Raw genomic sequence first — 24,840 nt, 5'->3', positions numbered from 1 at the left:
GAAGACCCAGCCACCACCCATCTTCATACCGGAAGACCCAGCCACCACCCATCTTCATAACGGAATACACAGCCACCACCCATCTCCATGCTGGAAGACCCAGCCACCACCCATCTTCATACTGGAAGACCCAGCCACCACCCATCTTCATACTGGAAGACCCAGCCACCATCAATCTTTATGCTGGAAGACCCAGCCACCACCCATCTTCATACCGGAAGACCCAGCCACCACCCATCTTCATGCTGTAAGACCCAGCCACCACCCATCTTCATACCGGAAGACCCAGCCACCACCCATCTTCATGCTGGAAGACCCAGCCACCACCCATCTTCATGCTGGAAGCCCCAGCCACCGCCCATCTCCATGCTGGAAGACCCAGCCACCGCCCATCTCCATGCTGGAAGACCCAGCCACCACCCATCTTCATGCTGGAAGACCCAGCCACCACCCATCTTCATGCCAGACGACCCAGCCACCACCCATCTCCATGCTGGAAGACCCAGCCACCACCCATCTTCATACCGGAATACACAGCCACCACCCATCTCCATGCCGGAAGACCCAGCCACCATCCATCTTTATGCTGGAAGACCCAGCCACCACCCATCTTCATACCGGAAGACCCAGCCACCACCCATCTTCATGCTGGAGCACCCAGCCACGACCTTTATTTATGGTGGAAGACCCAGCCACCACCCATCTTTATGCCGGAAGACCCAGCCACCACCCATCTACATGCTGGAAGACCCAGCCACCACCCATCTACATGCTGGAAGACCCAGCCACCGCCCATCTTCATGCTGGAAGACCCAGCCACCACCCATCTTCATGCTGGAAGACCCAGCCACCACCCATCTTCATACCGGAAGACTCAGCCACCACCCATCTTCATGCTGGAAGACCCAGCCACCACCCATCTCCATGCTGGAAGACCCAGCCGCTGCCCATCTTCATACCGGAAGACTCAGCCACCACCCATCTCCATGCTGGAAGACCCAGCCACCACCCATCTACATGCTGGAAGACCCAGCCACCGCCCATCTTCATGCTGGAAGACCCAGCCACCACCCATCTTCATGCTGGAAGACCCAGCCACCACCCATCTTCATACCGGAAGACTCAGCCACCACCCATCTTCATGCTGTAAGACCCAGCCACCACCCATCTTCATACCGGAAGACCCAGCCACCACCCATCTTCATGCTGGAAGACCCAGCCACCACCCATCTTCATACCGGAAGACCCAGCCACCACCCATCTTCATGCTGTAAGACCCAGCCACCACCCATCTTCATACCGGAAGACCCAGCCACCACCCATCTTCATACCGGAAGACCCAGCCACCACCCATCTTCATGCTGTAAGACCCAGCCACCACCCATCTTCATACCGGAAGACCCAGCCACCACCCATCTTCATGCTGGAAGCCCCAGCCACCGCCCATCTCCATGCTGGAAGACCCAGCCACCGCCCATCTCCATGCTGGAAGACCCAGCCACCACCCATCTTCATGCTGGAAGACCCAGCCACCACCCATCTTCATGCCAGACGACCCAGCCACCACCCATCTCCATGCTGGAAGACCCAGCCACCACCCATCTTCATACCGGAATACACAGCCACCACCCATCTCCATGCCGGAAGACCCAGCCACCATCCATCTTTATGCTGGAAGACCCAGCCACCACCCATCTTCATACCGGAAGACCCAGCCACCACCCATCTTCATGCTGGAGCACCCAGCCACGACCTTTATTTATGGTGGAAGACCCAGCCACCACCCATCTTTATGCCGGAAGACCCAGCCACCACCCATCTACATGCTGGAAGACCCAGCCACCACCCATCTACATGCTGGAAGACCCAGCCACCGCCCATCTTCATGCTGGAAGACCCAGCCACCACCCATCTTCATGCTGGAAGACCCAGCCACCACCCATCTTCATACCGGAAGACTCAGCCACCACCCATCTTCATGCTGGAAGACCCAGCCACCACCCATCTCCATGCTGGAAGACCCAGCCGCTGCCCATCTTCATACCGGAAGACTCAGCCACCACCCATCTTCATGCTGGAAGACCCAGCCACCACCCATCTCCATGCTGGAAGACCCAGCCACCACCCATCTACATGCTGGAAGACCCAGCCACCGCCCATCTTCATGCTGGAAGACCCAGCCACCACCCATCTTCATGCTGGAAGACCCAGCCACCACCCATCTTCATACCGGAAGACTCAGCCACCACCCATCTTCATGCTGGAAGACCCAGCCACCGCCCATCTCCATGCTGGAAGACCCAGCCACCACCCATCTTCATGCTGGAAGACCCAGCCACCACCCATCTTCATGCCAGACGACCCAGCCACCACCCATCTCCATGCTGGAAGACCCAGCCACCACCCATCTTCATACCGGAATACACAGCCACCACCCATCTCCATGCTGGAAGACCCAGCCACCACCCATCTCCATGCTGGAAGACCCAGCCACCACCCATCTTCATACCGGAATACACAGCCACCACCCATCTTCATGCTGGAAGACCCAGCCACCACCCATCTTCATGCTGGAAGACCCAGCCACCACCCATCTTCATGCTGGAAGACCCAGCCACCACCCATCTTCATGCCGGAGGACCCAGCCACCACCCATCTTTATGCTGGAAGACCCAGCCACCACCCATCTTCATGTCTGAGGACCCAGCCACCACCCATCTTCATGCCGGAAGACCCAGCCACCACCCATCTTTATGCTGGAATACACAGCCACCATCCTTATGTTTGGGACTGTGTTCTCGGGTTGTCCTCATAATTATTTCTCCTCCAAACACAGAAATACCATATTGTTCAGTTAGTGCCTCGTCTGGGTAACGTGCCTGTACATGTGCCGGCGGGGGCCGGGGGATGGTGTGTTATTCCTGGTAGTGTTGTGTTACTGTAGTTCTCTGACCTGGAGCGCATGTACTGAGGTGCTTGCACCAGTTTTCTATCAGACTTTGTACCTTCTTTAATGTGTAGACTCCTCGCACAGGTATGTAGGTAGTGTCCGCGCCACTTTTGTGTCGCAACCACATTATACCCGAAGAGAAACAATTTTTTTCCCCTGAAGGCGACGTCGGGTGCTCAGCCGAACCGTGCGCCACATTTATCATGCAAAGTCCAAAATAGGTGTGTCACACTCCCCATGGTAAAGAGGCCCCCCAAAAATGTGCTGGAGCAGTGCAGGGGGCACCAGAATAATGTGCACCAGAAATCCACACACTGCACATAGTACACAGGACCCTGCACATAGTACACACTGCACATAGTACACAGGACCCCTGCACATAGTTCACAGGACCCTGCACATAGTACACAGGACCCTGCACATAGTACACAGGACACTGCACATAGTACACAGGACCCTGCACATAGTACACAGGACCCTGCACATAATACACAGGACCCTGCACATAATACACAGGACCCTGCACATAGTACACAGGACACTGCACATAGTACACAGGACACTGCACATAGTACACAGGACACTGCACATAGTACACAGGACACTGCACATAGCACACACTGCACATAGTACACAGGACCCTGCACATAGTACACAGGACCCTGCACATAGTACACAGGACACTGCACATAGTACACACTGCACATAGTACACAGGACCCCTGCACATAGTACACAGGACCCTGCACATAGTACACAGGACACTGCACATAGCACACACTGCACATAATACACAGGACCCTGCAAATAGTACACAGGACCCTGCACATAGTACACAGGACACTGCACATAGTACACAGGACCCTGCACATAGTACACAGGACCCTGCACATAGTACACAGGACCCTGCACATAGTACACAGGACACTGCACATAGTACACAGGACACTGCACATAGCACACAGGATACTGCACATAGTACACAGGACACTGCACATAGTACACAGGACCCTGCACATAGTACACAGGACACTGCACATAGTACACAGGACACTGCACATAGTACACAGGACACTGCACATAATACACAGGACCCTGCACATAGTACACAGGACCCTGCACATAGCACACAGCACACTGCACATAGTACACAGGACCCTGCACATAGTACACAGGACCCTGCACATAGTACACAGGACCCTGCACATAGTACACAGGACCCTGCAAATAGCACACAGGACCCTGCACATAGCACACAGGACACTGCACATAGCACACAGGACACTGCACATAGAACACAGGCCCCTGCACATAGTACACAGGACCCTGCACATAGTACACAGGACACTGCACATAGTACACCCCCTGCACATAGTACACAGGACCCTGCACATTGTACACAGGACCCTGCACATTGTACACAGGACCCTGCACATAGTACACAGGACCCTGCACATAGTACACAGGACACTGCACATAGTACACAGGACCCTGCACATAGTACACAGGACACTGCACACAGTACACACTGCACATAGTACACAGGACCCTGCACATAGTACACAGGACACTGCACATAGTACACACTGCACATAGTACACAGGACACTGCACATAGTACACACTGCACATAGTACACAGGACCCAGCACATTGTACACACTGCACATAGTACACAGGACACTGCACATAGTACACACCCTGCACATAGTACACCTCCTGCACATAGTACACCCCCTGCACATAGTACACCCCCTGCACATAGTACACACCCCCTGCACATAGTACACAGGACCCTGCACATAGTACACACCCTGCACACAGTACACACCCTGCACATAGTACACACCCCCTGCACATAGTACACAGGACACTGCACATAGTACACAGGACCCTTAACGTAGTACACAGGACACTGCACATAGTACACAGGACCCTGCACATAGTACACAGGACCCTGCACATAGTACACAGGACACTGCACATAGTACACAGGACCCTGCACATATTACACCCCCTGCACATAGTACACAGGACCCTGCACATAGTACACAGGACCCCTGCACATAGTACACGGGACCCTGCACATAGTACACAGGGCACTGCACATAGTACACAGGACCCTGCACATAGTACACAGGACCCTGCACATAGTACACAGGACCCTGCACATAGTACACAGGACCCTGCACATAGTACACAGGACCCTGCACATAGTACACAGGACCCTGCACATAGTACACAGGACCCTGCACATAGTACACAGGACACTGCACATAGTACACAGGACCCTGCACATAGTACACAGGACCCTGCACATAGTACACAGGACCCTGCACATAGTACACGGACCCCTGCACATAGTACACGGGACCCTGCACATAGTACACGGGACCCTGCACATAGTACACAGGGCACTGCACATAGTACACAGGACCCTGCACATAGTACACAGGACACTGCACATAGTACACAGGGCACTGCACATAGTACACAGGACCCTGCACATAGTACACAGGACACTGCACATAGTACACAGGACACTGCACATAGTACACACTGCACATAGTACACAGGACCCAGCACATTGTACACACTGCACATAGTACACAGGACACTGCACATAGTACACACCCTGCACATAGTACACCTCCTGCACATAGTACACACCCTGCACACAGTACACACCCTGCACATAGTACACACCCCCTGCACATAGTACACAGGACACTGCACATAGTACACAGGACCCTTAACGTAGTACACAGGACACTGCACATAGTACACAGGACCCTGCACATAGTACACAGGACCCTGCACATAGTACACAGGACACTGCACATAGTACACAGGACCCTGCACATAGTACACAGGACCCTGCACATATTACACCCCCTGCACATAGTACACAGGACCCTGCACATAGTACACAGGACCCCTGCACATAGTACACGGGACCCTGCACATAGTACACAGGGCACTGCACATAGTACACAGGACCCTGCACATAGTACACAGGACACTGCACATAGTACACAGGACCCTGCACATAGTACACAGGACCCTGCACATAGTACACAGGACCCTGCACATAGTACACAGGACACTGCACATAGTACACAGGACCCTGCACATAGTACACAGGACACTGCACTTAGTACACAGGACCCTGCACATAGTACACAGGACCCTGCACATAGTACACAGGACCCTGCACATAGTACACAGGACACTGCACATAGTACACAGGACCCTGCACATAGTACACAGGACCCTGCACATAGTACACAGGACCCTGCACATAGTACACAGGACCCCTGCACATAGTACACGGGACCCTGCACATAGTACACGGGCACTGCACATAGTACACAGGACCCTGCACATAGTACACAGGACACTGCACATAGTACACAGGGCACTGCACATAGTACACAGGACCCTGCACATAGTACACAGGACACTGCACATAGTACACAGGACACTGCACATAGTACACAGGACACTGCACATAGTACACAGGACCCTGCACATATTACACCCCCTGCACATAGTACACAGGACCCTGCACATAGTACACAGGACCCCTGCACATAGTACACGGGACCCTGCACATAGTACACGGGACCCTGCACATAGTACACGGGACCCTGCACATAGTACACAGGGCACTGCACATAGTACACAGGACCCTGCACATAGTACACAGGACACTGCACATAGTACACAGGACACTGCACATAGTACACAGGACACTGCACATAGTACACTGCACATAGTACACAGGACACTGCACATAGTACACACTGCACATAGTACACACTGCACATAGTACACAGGACCCTGCACATAGTACACAGGACCCTGCACATAGTACACAGGACCCCTGCACATAGTACACACTGCACATAGTACACACTGCACATAGTACACAGGACCCTGCACATAGTACACAGGACCCTGCACATAGTACACAGGACCCCTGCACATAGTACACAGGACACTGCACATAGTACACAGGACCCCTGCACATAGTACACAGGACCCCTGCACATAGTACACAGGACACTGCACATAGTACACAGGACCCTGCACATAGTACACAGGACCCCTGCACATAGTACACAGGACACTGCACATAGTACACAGGACCCTGCACATAGTACACAGGACCCTGCACATAGTACACAGGACCCTGCACATAGTACACAGGACACTGCACATAGTACACAGGACCCTGCACATAGTACACGGGACCCTGCACATAGTACACAGGGCACTGCACATAGTACACAGGGCACTGCACATAGTACACAGGACACTGCACATAGTACACAGGACACTACACATAGTACACACTGCACATAGCACACACTGCACATAGCACACAGTACACACTGCACATAGCACACAGGACCCCTGCACATAGTACACATGACCCTGCACATAGTACACATGACCCTGCACATAGTACACAGGACACTGCACATAGTACACAGGACCCTGCACATAGTACACAGGACCCTGTACATAGTACACAGGACCCTGCACATAGTACACAGGACCCTGCACATAGTACACAGGACCCTGCACATAGTACACAGGACCCTGCACATAGTACACAGGACCCTGCACATAGTACACAGGACCCTGCACATAGTACACAGGACCCTGCACATAGTACACAGGACACTGCACATAGTACACACTGCACATAGTACACAGGACACTGCACATAGTACACACTGCACATAGTACACAGTACACTGCAAATAGTACTCACTGCACATAGTACACACCCTGCACATAGTACACCTCCTGCACATAGTACACCCCCTGCACATAGTACACACCCCCTGCACATAGTACACAGGACCCTGCACATAGTACACACCCCCTGCACATAATACACAGGACACTGCACATAGTACACAGGACCCTTAACGTAGTACACAGGACACTGCACATAGTACACAGGACCCTGCACATAGTACACAGGACCCTGCACATAATACACAGGACCCTGCACATAATACACAGGACCCTGCACATATTACACCCCCTGCACATAGTACACAGGACCCCTGCACATAGTACACAGGACCCTGCACATAGTACACAGGACACTGCACATAGTACACACTGCACATAGTACACACTGCACATAGTACACAGGACACTGCACATAGTACACAGGACCCTGCACATAGTACACGGGACCCTGCACATAGTACACGGGACCCTGCACATAGTACACGGGACCCTGCACATAGTACACGGGACCCTGCAAATAGTACACGGGCACTGCACATAGTACACAGGGCACTGCACATAGTACACAGGACACTACACATAGTACACACTGCACATAGTACACACTGCACATAGCACACACTGCACATAGCACACAGTACACACTGCACATAGCACACAAGACCCCTGCACATAGTACACAGGACCCTGCACATAGTACACAGGACACTGCACACTGCACATAGTACACAGGGCCCCTGCACATAGTACACAGGACCCTGCACATAGTACACAGGACACTGCACATAGTACACCCCCTGCACATAGTACACAGGACACTGCACATAGTACACAGGACCCTGCACATAGTACACAGGACCCTGCACATAGTACACACTGCACATAGTACACACTGCACATAGTACACAGGACCCTGCACATAGTACACACCCCCTGCACATAGTACACAGGACCCTGCACATAGTACACACCCCCTGCACATAGTACACAGGACACTGCACATAGTACACAGGACCCTTAACGTAGTACACAGGACACTGCACATAGTACACAGGACCCTGCACATAGTACACAGGACCCTGCACATAGTACACAGGACACTGCACATAGTACACAGGACCCTGCACATAGTACACAGGACCCCTGCACATAGTACACACCCCCTGCACATAGTACACAGGACCCTGCACATAGTACACAGGACACTGCACATAGCACACAGGACCCCTGCACATAGTACACAGGACCCCTGCACATAGTACACAGGACCCTGCACATAGTACACAGGACCCCTGCACATAGTACACAGGACCCCTGCACATAGTACACAGGACCCTGCACATAGTACACAGGACCCTGCACATAGTACACAGGACCCTGCACATAGTACACAGGACCCTGCACATAGTACACAGGACCCCTGCACATAGTACACAGGACCCCTGCACATAGTACACAGGACCCTGCACATAGTACACAGGGCACTGCACATAGTACACAGGACCCTGCACATAGTACACAGGACCCCTGCACATAGTACACAGGACCCCTGCACATAGTACACAGGACCCCTGCACATAGTACACAGGACCCTGCACATAGTACACAGGGCACTGCACATAGTACACAGGACCCTGCACATAGTACACAGGACCCTGCACATAGTACACAGGACCCCTGCACATAGTACACAGGACCCCTGCACATAGTACACAGGACCCTGCACATAGTACACAGGGCACTGCACATAGTACACAGGACCCTGCACATAGTACACAGGACCCCTGCACATAGTACACAGGACCCCTGCACATAGTACACAGGACCCCTGCACATAGTACACAGGACCCTGCACATAGTACACAGGGCACTGCACATAGTACACAGGACCCTGCACATAGTACACAGGACCCTGCACATAGTACACAGGACCCTGCACATAGTACACACTGCACATAGTACACACTGCACATAGTACACAGGACCCTGCACATAGTACACACCCCCTGCACATAGTACACAGGACCCTGCACATAGTACACACCCCCTGCACATAGTACACAGGACACTGCACATAGTACACAGGACCCTTAACGTAGTACACAGGACACTGCACATAGTACACAGGACCCTGCACATAGTACACAGGACCCTGCACATAGTACACAGGACACTGCACATAGTACACAGGACCCTGCACATAGTACACAGGACCCCTGCACATAGTACACACCCCCTGCACATAGTACACAGGACCCTGCACATAGTACACAGGACACTGCACATAGCACACAGGACCCCTGCACATAGTACACAGGACCCCTGCACATAGTACACAGGACCCTGCACATAGTACACAGGACCCCTGCACATAGTACACAGGACCCCTGCACATAGTACACAGGACCCTGCACATAGTACACAGGACCCTGCACATAGTACACAGGACCCTGCACATAGTACACAGGACCCTGCACATAGTACACAGGACCCCTGCACATAGTACACAGGACCCCTGCACATAGTACACAGGACCCTGCACATAGTACACAGGGCACTGCACATAGTACACAGGACCCTGCACATAGTACACAGGACCCCTGCACATAGTACACAGGACCCCTGCACATAGTACACAGGACCCCTGCACATAGTACACAGGACCCTGCACATAGTACACAGGGCACTGCACATAGTACACAGGACCCTGCACATAGTACACAGGACCCTGCACATAGTACACACTGCACATAGTACACACTGCACATAGTACACAGGACCCTGCACATAGTACACACTGCACATAGTACAGACTGCACATAGTACACAGGACCCTGCACATAGTACACAGGACCCTGCACATAGTACACAGGACCCTGCACATAGTACACAGGACACTGCACATAGTACACCCCATGCACATAGTACACAGGACCCTGCACATAGTACACACTGCACATAGTACACAGGACCCTGCACATAGTACACACTGCACATAGTACACAGGACCCTGCACATAGTACACAGCACCCTGCACATAGTTCACAGGACACTGCACATAGTACACTGCACATAGTACACAGGACCCTGCACATAGTTCACAGGACACTGCACATAGTACACAGGACACTGCACATATTACACCCCCTGCACATAGTACACAGGACCCTGCACAAAGTACACACTGCACATAGTACAGGGGACCCTGCACATAGTACACACTGCACATAGTACACAGGACACTGCACATAGTACACACTGCACATAGTACACAGGACCCTGCACATAGTACACACTGCACGTAGTACACAGGACCCTGCACATAGTACACAGGACCCTGCACATAGTACACATGACCCTGCACATAGTACACAGGACACTGCACATAGTACACACTGCACATAGTACACAGGACCCTGCACATAGTACACAGGACACTGCACATAGTACACACTGCACATAGTACACAGGACCCTGTACATAGTACACAGGACCCTGCACATAGTACACAGGACACTGCACATAGTACACGGGACCCTGCACATAGTACACGGGACCCTGCAAATAGTACACAGGGCACTGCACATAGTACACAGGGCAATGCACATAGTACACAGGACACTGCACATAGTACACAGGACACTACACATAGTACACACTGCACATAGCACACACTGCACATAGCACACAGTACACACTGCACATAGCACACAGGACCCCTGCACATAGTACACAGGACCCTGCACATAGTACACAGGACACTGCACATAGTACACACTGCACATAGCACACACTGCACATAGCACACAGTACACACTGCACATAGCACACAGGACCCCTGCACATAGTACACAGGACCCTGCACATAGTACACAGGACCCTTCACATAGTACACAGGACACTGCATGGGACACTGCACATAGTACATAGGACACTGCACATAGCACAAAGGACCCTGCACATAGTACACAGGACCCTGTACACAGGACCCTGCACATAGCACACACTGCACATAGTACACAGGACACTGCACATAGTACACAGGACCCCTGCACATAGTACACAGGACCCTGCACATATTACACCCCCTGCACATAGTACACAGGACCCTGCACATAGTACACAGGACCCCTGCACATAGTACACGGGACCCTGCACATAGTACACAGGGCACTGCACATAGTACACAGGACCCTGCACATAGTACACAGCACCCTGCACATAGTTCACAGGACACTGCACATAGTACACTGCACATAGTACACAGGACCCTGCACATAGTTCACAGGACACTGCACATAGTACACAGGACACTGCACATATTACACCCCCTGCACATAGTACACAGGACCCTGCACAAAGTACACACTGCACATAGTACAGGGGACCCTGCACATAGTACACACTGCACATAGTACACAGGACACTGCACATAGTACACACTGCACATAGTACACAGGACCCTGCACATAGTACACACTGCACGTAGTACACAGGACCCTGCACATAGTACACAGGACCCTGCACATAGTACACATGACCCTGCACATAGTACACAGGACACTGCACATAGTACACACTGCACATAGTACACAGGACCCTGCACATAGTACACAGGACACTGCACATAGTACACACTGCACATAGTACACAGGACCCTGTACATAGTACACAGGACCCTGCACATAGTACACAGGACACTGCACATAGTACACGGGACCCTGCACATAGTACACGGGACCCTGCAAATAGTACACAGGGCACTGCACATAGTACACAGGGCAATGCACATAGTACACAGGACACTGCACATAGTACACAGGACACTACACATAGTACACACTGCACATAGCACACACTGCACATAGCACACAGTACACACTGCACATAGCACACAGGACCCCTGCACATAGTACACAGGACCCTGCACATAGTACACAGGACACTGCACATAGTACACACTGCACATAGCACACACTGCACATAGCACACAGTACACACTGCACATAGCACACAGGACCCCTGCACATAGTACACAGGACCCTGCACATAGTACACAGGACCCTTCACATAGTACACAGGACACTGCATGGGACACTGCACATAGTACATAGGACACTGCACATAGCACAAAGGACCCTGCACATAGTACACAGGACCCTGTACACAGGACCCTGCACATAGCACACACTGCACATAGTACACAGGACACTGCACATAGTACACAGGACCCCTGCACATAGTACACAGGACCCTGCACATATTACACCCCCTGCACATAGTACACAGGACCCTGCACATAGTACACAGGACCCCTGCACATAGTACACGGGACCCTGCACATAGTACACAGGGCACTGCACATAGTACACAGGACCCTGCACATAGTACACAGGACACTGCACATAGTACACAGGACCCTGCACATAGTACACAGGACCCTGCACATAGTACACAGGACCCTGCACATAGTACACAGGACCCTGCACATAGTACACAGGACACTGCACATAGTACACAGGACCCTGCACATAGTACACAGGACCCTGCACATAGTACACAGGACCCTGCACATAGTACACAGGACCCTGCACATAGTACACAGGACCCTGCACATAGTACACAGGACCCTGCACATAGTACACAGGACCCTGCACATAGTACACAGGACCCCTGCACATAGTACACGGGACCCTGCACATAGTACACAGGGCACTGCACATAGTACACAGGACCCTGCACATAGTACACAGGACACTGCACATAGTACACAGGGCACTGCACATAGTACACAGGACCCTGCACATAGTACACAGGACACTGCACATAGTACACAGGACACTGCACATAGTACACAGGACACTGCACATAGTACACAGGACCCTGCACATATTACACCCCCTGCACATAGTACACAGGACCCTGCACATAGTACACAGGACCCCTGCACATAGTACACGGGACCCTGCACATAGTACACCGGACCCTGCACATAGTACACAGGGCACTGCACATAGTACACAGGACCCTGCACATAGTACACAGGACCCTGCACATAGTACACAGGACACTGCACATAGTACACAGGACACTGCACATAGTACACAGGACACTGCACATAGTACACTGCACATAGTACACAGGACACTGCACATAGTACACACTGCACATAGTACACACTGCACATAGTACACAGGACCCTGCACATAGTACACAGGACCCTGCACATAGTACACAGGACCCCTGCACATAGTACACACTGCACATAGTACACACTGCACATAGTACACACTGCACATAGTACACAGGACCCTGCACATAGTACACAGGACCCCTGCACATAGTACACAGGACACTGCAAATAGTACACAGGACCCCTGCACATAGTACACAGGACCCCTGCACATAGTACACAGGACACTGCACATAGTACACAGGACCCTGCACATAGTACACAAGACCCCTGCACATAGTACACAGGACACTGCACATAGTACACAGGACCCTGCACATAGTACACAGGACCCTGCACATAGTACACAGGACCCTGCACATAGTACACAGGACACTGCACATAGTACACAGGACCCTGCACATAGTACACGGGACCCTGCACATAGTACACAGGGCACTGCACATAGTACACAGGGCACTGCACATAGTACACAGGACACTGCACATAGTACACAGGACACTACACATAGTACACACTGCACATAGCACACACTGCACATAGCACACAGTACACACTGCACATAGCACACAGGACCCCTGCACATAGTACACATGACCCTGCACATAGTACACATGACCCTGCACATAGTACACAGGACACTGCACATAGTACACAGGACCCTGCACATAGTACACAGGACCCTGTACATAGTACACAGGACCCTGCACATAGTACACAGGACACTGCACATAGTACACAGGACCCTGCACATAGTACACAGGACCCTGCACATAGTACACAGGACCCTGCACATAGTACACAGGACCCTGCACATAGTACACAGGACACTGCACATAGTACACACTGCACATAGTACACAGGACACTGCACATAGTACACACTGCACATAGTACACAGTACACTGCAAATAGTACTCACTGCACATAGTACACACCCTGCACATAGTACACCTCCTGCACATAGTACACCCCCTGCACATAGTACACACCCCCTGCACATAGTACACAGGACCCTGCACATAGTACACACCCCCTGCACATAATACACAGGACACTGCACATAGTACACAGGACCCTTAACGTAGTACACAGGACCCTTAACGTAGTACACAGGACACTGCACATAGTACACAGGACCCTGCACATAGTACACAGGACACTGCACATAGTACACAGGACCCTGCACATAGTACACAGGACCCTGCACATAATACACAGGACCCTGCACATAATACACAGGACCCTGCACATATTACACCCCCTGCACATAGTACACAGGACCCCTGCACATAGTACACAGGACCCTGCACATAGTACACAGGACACTGCACATAGTACACACTGCACATAGTACACACTGCACATAGTACACAGGACACTGCACATAGTACACAGGACCCTGCACATAGTACACGGGACCCTGCACATAGTACACGGGACCCTGCACATAGTACACGGGACCCTGCACATAGTACACGGGACCCTGCAAATAGTACACGGGCACTGCACATAGTACACAGGGCACTGCACATAGTACACAGGACACTACACATAGTACACACTGCACATAGCACACACTGCACATAGCACACAGTACACACTGCACATAGCACACAAGACCCCTGCACATAGTACACAGGACCCTGCACATAGTACACAGGACACTGCACACTGCACATAGTACACAGGACACTGCACACTGCACATAGTACACAGGACCCCTGCACATAGTACACAGGACCCTGCACATAGTACACAGGACACTGCACATAGTACACCCCCTGCACATAGTACACAGGACACTGCACATAGTACACAGGACCCTGCACATAGTACACAGGACCCTGCACATAGTACACACTGCACATAGTACACACTGCACATAGTACACACTGCACATAGTACACAGGACCCTGCACATAGTACACACCCCATGCACATAGTACACAGGACCCTGCACATAGTACACACCCCCTGCACATAGTACACAGGACACTGCACATAGTACACAGGACCCTTAACGTAGTACACAGGACACTGCACATAGTACACAGGACCCTGCACATAGTACACAGGACCCTGCACATAGTACACAGGACACTGCACATAGTACACAGGACCCTGCACATAGTACACAGGACCCCTGCACATAGTACACACCCCCTGCACATAGTACACCCCCTGCACATAGTACACAGGACCCTGCACATAGTACACAGGACCCTGCACATAGTACACAGGACACTGCACATAGCACACAGGACCCCTGCACATAGTACACAGGACCCCTGCACATAGTACACAGGACCCTGCACATAGTACACAGGACCCCTGCACATAGTACACAGGACCCCTGCACATAGTACACAGGACCCTGCACATAGTACACAGGACCCTGCACATAGTACACAGGACCCTGCACATAGTACACAGGACCCTGCACATAGTACACAGGACACTGCACATAGTACACAGGACCCCTGCACATAGTACACAGGACCCCTGCACATAGTACACAGGACCCCTGCACATAGTACACAGGACCCCTGCACATAGTACACAGGACCCCTGCACATAGTACACAGGACCCCTGCACATAGTACACAGGACCCTGCACATAGTACACAGGACCCCTGCACATAGTACACAGGACCCCTGCACATAGTACACAGGACCCCTGCACATAGTACACAGGACCCCTGCACATAGTACACAGGACCCCTGCACATAGTACACAGGGCACTGCACATAGTACACAGGACCCTGCACATAGTACACAGGACCCTGCACATAGTACACACTGCACATAGTACACACTGCACATAGTACACAGGACCCTGCACATAGTACACACTGCACATAGTACAGACTGCACATAGTACACAGGACCCTGCACATAGTACACAGGACCCTGCACATAGTACACAGGACCCTGCACATAGTACACAGGACACTGCACATAGTACACCCCATGCACATAGTACACAGGACCCTGCACATAGTACACACTGCACATAGTACACAGGACCCTGCACATAGTACACACTGCACATAGTACACAGGACCCTGCACATAGTACACAGCACCCTGCACATAGTTCACAGGACACTGCACATAGTACACTGCACATAGTACACAGGACCCTGCACATAGTACACAGGACCCTGCACATAGTTCACAGGACACTGCACATAGTACACAGGACACTGCACATATTACACCCCCTGCACATAGTACACAGGACCCTGCACAAAGTACACACTGCACATAGTACAGGGGACCCTGCACATAGTACACACTGCACATAGTACACAGGACACTGCACATAGTACACACTGCACATAGTACACAGGACCCTGCACATAGTACACAGGACACTGCACATAGTACACACTGCACATAGTACACAGGACCCTGTACATAGTACACAGGACCCTGCACATAGTACACAGGACACTGCACATAGTACACGGGACCCTGCACATAGTACACGGGACCCTGCAAATAGTACACAGGGCAATGCACATAGTACACAGGGCAATGCACATAGTACACGGGACACTGCACATAGTACACAGGACACTACACATAGTACACACTGCACATAGCACACACTGCACATAGCACACAGTACACACTGCACATAGCACACAGGACCCCTGCACATAGTACACAGGACCCTGCATATAGTACACAGGACACTGCACATAGTACACACTGCACATAGCACACACTGCACATAGCACACAGTACACACTGCACATAGCACACAGGACCCCTGCACATAGTACACAGGACCCTGCACATAGTACACAGGACCCTTCACATAGTACACAGGACACTGCATGGGACACTGCACATAGTACATAGGACACTGCACATAGCACAAAGGACCCTGCACATAGTACACAGGACCCTGTACACAGGACCCTGCACATAGCACACACTGCACATAGTACACAGGACCCTGCACATAGTACACAGGACACTGCACATAGTACACAGGACCACTGCACATAGTACACACCCCCTGCACATAGTGCACAGGACCCTGCACATAGTACACACCCCCTGCACATAGTACACAGGACACTGCACATAGTACACAGGACACTGCACATAGTACACAGGACCACTGCACATAGTACACACCCCCTGCACATAGTGCACAGGACCCTGCACATAGTACACACCCCCTGCACATAGTACACAGGACACTGCACATAGTACACAGGACCCTTAACGTAGTACACAGGACCCTGCACATAGTACACAGGACCCTGCACATAGTACACAGGACCCTGCACATAGTACACAGGACACTGCACATAGTACACAGGACCCTGCACATAGTACACAGGACCCTGCACATAGTACACAGGACCCTGCACATATTACACCCCCTGCACATAGTACACGGGACCCTGCACATAGTACACAGGACCCTGCACATAGTACACAGGACCCTTAACGTAGTACACAGGACCCTGCACATATTACACCCCCTGCACATAGTACACAGGACCCTGCACGTAGTACACAGGACCCTGCACGTAGTACACAGGACCCTTAACGTAGTACACAGGACCCTGCACATAGTACACAGGACCCTGCACATAGTACACAGGACCCTGCACATAGTACACAGGACCCTGCACATAGTACACAGGACCCCTGCACATAGTACACACCCCCTGCACATAGTACACAGGACCCTGCACATAGTACACAGGACACTGCACATAGCACACAGGACCCCTGCACATAGCACACAGGACCCCTGCACATAGTACACAGGACCCTGCACATAGTACACAGGACCCCTGCACACAGTACACAGGACCCCTGCACATAGTACACAGGACACTGCACATAGTACACAGGACCCCTCCACATAGTACACAGGACCCCTGCACATAGTACACAGGACCCCTGCACATAGTACACAGGACCCCTGCACATAGTACACAGGACCCCTGCACATAGTACACAGGACCCTGCACATAGTACACAGGACCCTGCACATATTACACCCCCTGCACATAGTACACGGGACCCTGCACATAGTACACAGGACCCTGCACATAGTACACAGGACCCTTAACGTAGTACACAGGACCCTGCACATAGTACACAGGACCCTGCACATATTACACCCCCTGCACATAGTACACAGGACCCTGCACATAGTACACAGGACCCTTAACGTAGTACACAGGACCCTGCACATAGTACACAGGACCCTGCACATAGTACACAGGACCCTGCACATAGTACACAGGACCCCTGCACATAGTACACACCCCCTGCACATAGTACACAGGACCCTGCACATAGTACACAGGACACTGCACATAGCACACAGGACCCCTGCACATAGCACACAGGACCCCTGCACATAGTACACAGGACCCTGCACATAGTACACAGGACCCCTGCACACAGTACACAGGACCCCTGCACATAGTACACAGGACCCTGCACATAGTACACAGGACCCCTGCACATAGTACACAGGACCCCTGCACATAGTACACAGGACCCCTGCACATAGTACACAGGACCCCTGCACATAGTACACAGGACCCCTGCACATAGTACACAGGACCCTGCACATAGTACACAGGGCACTGCACATAGTACACAGGACCCTGCACATAGTACACACTGCACATAGTACACACTGCACATAGTACACAGGACCCTGCACATAGTACACACTGCACATAGTACACACTGCACATAGTACACAGGACCCTGCACATAGTACACAGGACCCTGCACATAGTACACAGGACCCTGCACATAGTACACAGGACCCGGCACATAGTACACCCCCTGCACATAGTACACAGGACCCTGCACATAGTACACACTGCACATAGTACACAGGACCCTGCACATAGTACACACTGCACATAGTACACAGGACCCTGCACATAGTACACAGCACCCTGCACATAGTTCACAGGACACTGCACATAGTACACAGGACACTGCACATATTACACCCCCTGCACATAGTACACAGGACCCTGCACAAAGTACACACTGCACATAGTACACAGGACCCTGCACATAGTACACACTGCACATAGTACACAGGACCCTGCACATAGTACACAGGACCCTGCACATAGCACACAGGACCCTGCACATAGCACACAGGACCCTGCACATAGTACACAGCACACTGCACATAGTACACACTCTGCACATAGTACACTCCCCCTGCACCTAGTACACAGGACCCTGCACATAGTACACAGGACCCTGCACATAGTACACCCCCTGCACATAGTACACAGGACACCCTGCACATAGTACACACTGCACATAGTAAACAGGACCCTGCACATAGTACACAGGACCCTGCACATAGCACACAGGACCCTGCACATAGTACACAGGACCCTGCACATAGTACACAGGACCCCTGCATATAGTACACAGGACCCTGCACATAGCACACAGGACCCTGCACATAGCACACAGGACCCTGCACATAGCACACAGGACACTGCACATAGTACACAGGACACTGCACATAGTACACAGGACACTGCACATAGTACACAGGACCCTGCACATAGTACACAGGACCCTGCACATAGTACACAGGACACCCTGCACATAGTACACAGGACCCTGCACATAGTACACAGGACACCCTGCACATAGTACACAGGACCCCTGCACATAGTACACAGGACCCCTGCACATAGTACACAGGACCCCTGCACATAGTACACAGGACCCTACACATAGTACACAGGACCCTGCACATAGTACACACCCCCTGCACATAGTACACAGGACCCTGCACATAGTACACAGGACCCTGCACATAGTACACAGGACCCTGCACATAGTACACAGGACCCTGCACATAGTACACAGGACACTGCACATAGTACACAGGACACTGCACATAGCACACAGGACCCTGCACATAGTACACAGAACCCTGCACATAGTACACACCCCCCTGCACATAGTACACACCCCCCTGCACATAGCACACAGGACCCTGCACATAGCACACAGGACCCTGCACATAGTACACAGGACCCCTGCACACAGTACACAGGACCCTGCACATAGTACACAGGACACTGCACACAGTACACACTGCACATAGTACACCCCCCCTGCACATAGTACACAGGACACTGCACATAGTACACATTGCACATAGTACACAGGACACTGCACATAGTACACAGGACCCCTGCACATAGCACACAGGACCCCGCACATAGCACACAGGACACTGCACACAGGACACTGCACATAGTACACACACCCTGCACATAGTACACAGGACACCCTGCACATAGTACACAGGACACTGCACATAGTACACAGGACCCTGCACATAGTACACAGGACCCTGCACATAGTACACACCCCCTGCACATAGTACACCCCCTGCACATAGTACACCCCCTGCACATAGTACACCCCCTGCACATAGTACACCCTGCACATATTACACCCTAGGCCTCCCCAGGCCTCAGTGTTGTCCTGTCTTGCAGCCAGCCTCCAGATGTTGTATAAGCTGAAGACGTCCAAGGTGTTTGAGAAGCTGAAGTCGGGGGAGGGGAAGACGGGGTCAGAGATCGTGGAGGACGACCCCTTCGCCATCCAGATGATGACCTGGTGTCCGGAGAGCAGAATCTTCTGTGTGGCCGGAGTGTCAACCTACGTCATCGTCTACAGGTTCAGCAAACACGAGGTGGTGACAGAGATAGCGGTAAGTGATTATACACACAGTGATGTCACAGTACAGGGATAATACACACAGTGATGTCACAGTACAGGGATAATACACACAGTGATGTCACAGTACAGGGGATAATACACACAGTGATGTCACAGTACAGGGATAATACACACAGTGATGTCACAGTACAGGGGATAATACACACAGTGATGTCACAGTACAGGAATAATACACACAGTGATGTCACAGTACAGAGATAATACACACAGTGATGTCACAGTACAGGGATAGTACACACAGCGATGTCACAGTACAGGGGATAATACACACAGCGATGTCACAGTACAGAGATAATACACACAGTGATGTCACAGTACAGGGATAATACACACAGTGATGTCACAGTACAGGGATAATACACACAGTGATGTCACAGTACAGGGATAATACACACAGCGATGTCACAGTACAGGGATAATACACACAGTGATGTCACAGTACAGGGATAGTACACACAGCGATGTCACAGTACAGGGGATAATACACACAGCGATGTCACAGTACAGGATAATACACACAGTGATGTCACAGTACAGGGATAATACACAAAGTGATGTCACAGTACAGGGGATAATACACACAGTGATGTCACAGTACAGAGATAATACACACAGTGATGTCACAGTACAGGGATAATACACACAGCGATGTCACAGTACAGAGATAATACACACAGTGATGTCACAGTACAGGGATAATACACACAGCGATGTCACAGTACAGGGATAATACACACAGTGATGTCACAGTACAGGGGATAATACACACGGTGATGTCGCAGTACAGGGATAATACACACAGTGATGTCACAGTACAGGGATAATACACACAGCGATGTCACAGTACAGGGATAATACACACAGTGATGTCACAGTACAGGGATAATACACACAGCGATGTCACAGTACAGGGGATAATACACACAGCGATGTCACAGTACAGGGATAATACACACAGCGATGTCACAGTACAGGGATAATACACACAGCGATGTCACAGTACAGGGATAATACACACAGTGATGTCACAGTACAGGGATAATACACACAGTGATGTCACAGTACAGGGATAATACACACAGTGATGTCACAGTACAGGGATAATACACACAGTGATGTCACAGTACAGAGATAATACACACAGCGATGTCACAGTACAGGGATAATACACACAGCGATGTCACAGTACAGGGATAATACACACAGTGATGTCACAGGACAGGGATAATACACATAGTGATGTCACAGGACAGAGAGAATACACACAGTGATGTCACAGTACAGAGATAATACACACAGTGATGTCACAGTACAGGGATAATACACACAGTGATGTCACAGTACAGGGATAATACACATAGTGATGTCACAGTACAGGGATAATACACACAGTGATGTCACAGTACAGGGATAATACACACAGCGATGTCACAGTACAGAGATAATACACACAGCGATGTCACAGTACAGGGGTATTACACACAGTGATGTCACAGTACAGGGATAATACACACAGCGATGTCACAGTACAGGGAGAATATACACAGTGATGTCACAGTACAGGGATAATACACACAGTGATGTCACAGTACAGGGGATAATACACACAGTGATGTCACAGTACAGGGATAATACACACAGCGATGTCACAGTACAGGGATAATACACACAGTGATGTCACAGTACAGGGATAATACACACAGTGATGTCACAGTACAGGGATAATACACACAGTGATGTCACAGTACAGGGATAATACACACAGTGATGTCACAGTACAGGGATAATACACACAGTGATGTCACAGTACAGGGATAATACACACAGTGATGTCACAGTACAGGGATAATACACACAGTGATGTCACAGTACAGGGATAATACACACAATGATGTCACAGTACAGGGATAATACACACAGTGATGTCACAGTACAGGGATAATACACACAGTGATGTCACAGTACAGGGATAATACACACAGTGATGTCACAGTACAGGGATAATACACACAGTGATGTCACAGTACAGGGATAATACACACAGTGATGTCACAGTACAGGGATAATACACACAGTGATGTCACAGTACAGGGATAATACACACAGTGATGTCACAGTACAGGGTGGAGGTTGCTCGGGGGCAGGATGTGTCTGTAGTATAACATTACCACTGATGGTTTTGGTTCTGCCTGTGACTGACATGATTCCTCTTAATGTTTCCTGTAAGTCCCTAGAAGTTCGGCTTCCGTATGAGGTTGAGGACATCATGACCCCTGACCCGGACAGCATCGCTCCCTTCCCAGAACCTCTGTCTTCCAGGAGCAGAAACCTGGCAGGCAGCGCCAACACCATGACCACTGAGGGGCCCCTAAAGGACAGTATCCCCTGTCTGAGGTGAGGTCTGGGGTATCCTCTGGGTGAGGTGCGGGGTATCCTCTGGGTGAGGTGCGGGGTATCCTCTGGGTGAGGTGCGGGGTATCGGGGTATCCTGTGGGTGAGGTGCGGGGTATCCTCTGGGTGAGGTGCGGGGTATCGGGGTATCCTGTGGGTGAGGTGCGGGGTATCCTCTGGGTGAGGTGTGGGGTATCCTATAGGTGAGGTGTGAGGTGCGGGGTATCCTCTGGGTGAGGTGTGGGGTATCCTATAGGTGAGGTGTGAGGTGCGGGGTATCCTCTGGGTGAGGTGCGGGGTATCCTGTGGGTGAGGTGCGGGGTATCCTGTGGGTGAGGTGCGGGGTATCCTGTGGGTGAGGTGCGGGTTATCCTCTGGGTGAGGTGCGGGGTATCCTGTGGGTGAGGTGCGGGGGTATCCTGTGGGTGAGGTGCGGGGGTATCCTGTGGGTGAGGTGCGGGGTATCGGGGTATCCTCTGGGTGAGGTGCGGGGTATCGGGGTATCCTGTGGGTGAGGTGCGGGGTATCCTCTGGGTGAGGTGTGGGGTATCCTATAGGTGAGGTGTGAGGTGCGGGGTATCCTCTGGGTGAGGTGTGGGGTATCCTATAGGTGAGGTGTGAGGTGCGGGGTATCCTGTGGGTGAGGTGCGGGGTATCCTGTGGGTGAGGTGCGGGGTATCCTGTGGGTGAGGTGCGGGTTATCCTCTGGGTGAGGTGCTGGGTGATTGGAGCAGAGTACACTGGGTATC

The 24,840-nt window shown here is 51.5% G+C and overlaps 1 protein-coding gene across 1 annotated transcript in view; it reads left to right on the top strand.

The window, feature by feature from the left end:
* Positions 1-24,840, top strand: part of LOC140108517 (syntaxin-binding protein 5-like) — a 172,691-nt gene that overhangs the window by 77,950 nt on the left and 69,901 nt on the right. Inside the window, exons 14-15 of the mRNA XM_072131784.1 lie at positions 21,454-21,671; positions 23,928-24,094. Coding sequence (XP_071987885.1) covers positions 21,454-21,671; positions 23,928-24,094 — 385 coding nt within the window. The remainder of the gene's footprint in view (positions 1-21,453; positions 21,672-23,927; positions 24,095-24,840) is intronic.

The sequence above is a fragment of the Engystomops pustulosus genome, unplaced genomic scaffold, assembly GCF_040894005.1.
Source record: "Engystomops pustulosus unplaced genomic scaffold, aEngPut4.maternal MAT_SCAFFOLD_142, whole genome shotgun sequence".
NCBI classification, from domain to species: domain Eukaryota; kingdom Metazoa; phylum Chordata; class Amphibia; order Anura; family Leptodactylidae; genus Engystomops; species Engystomops pustulosus.
Note: the sequence above shows the minus strand (reverse complement) of the source record. Positions and strands in the feature narration are given on the sequence as shown.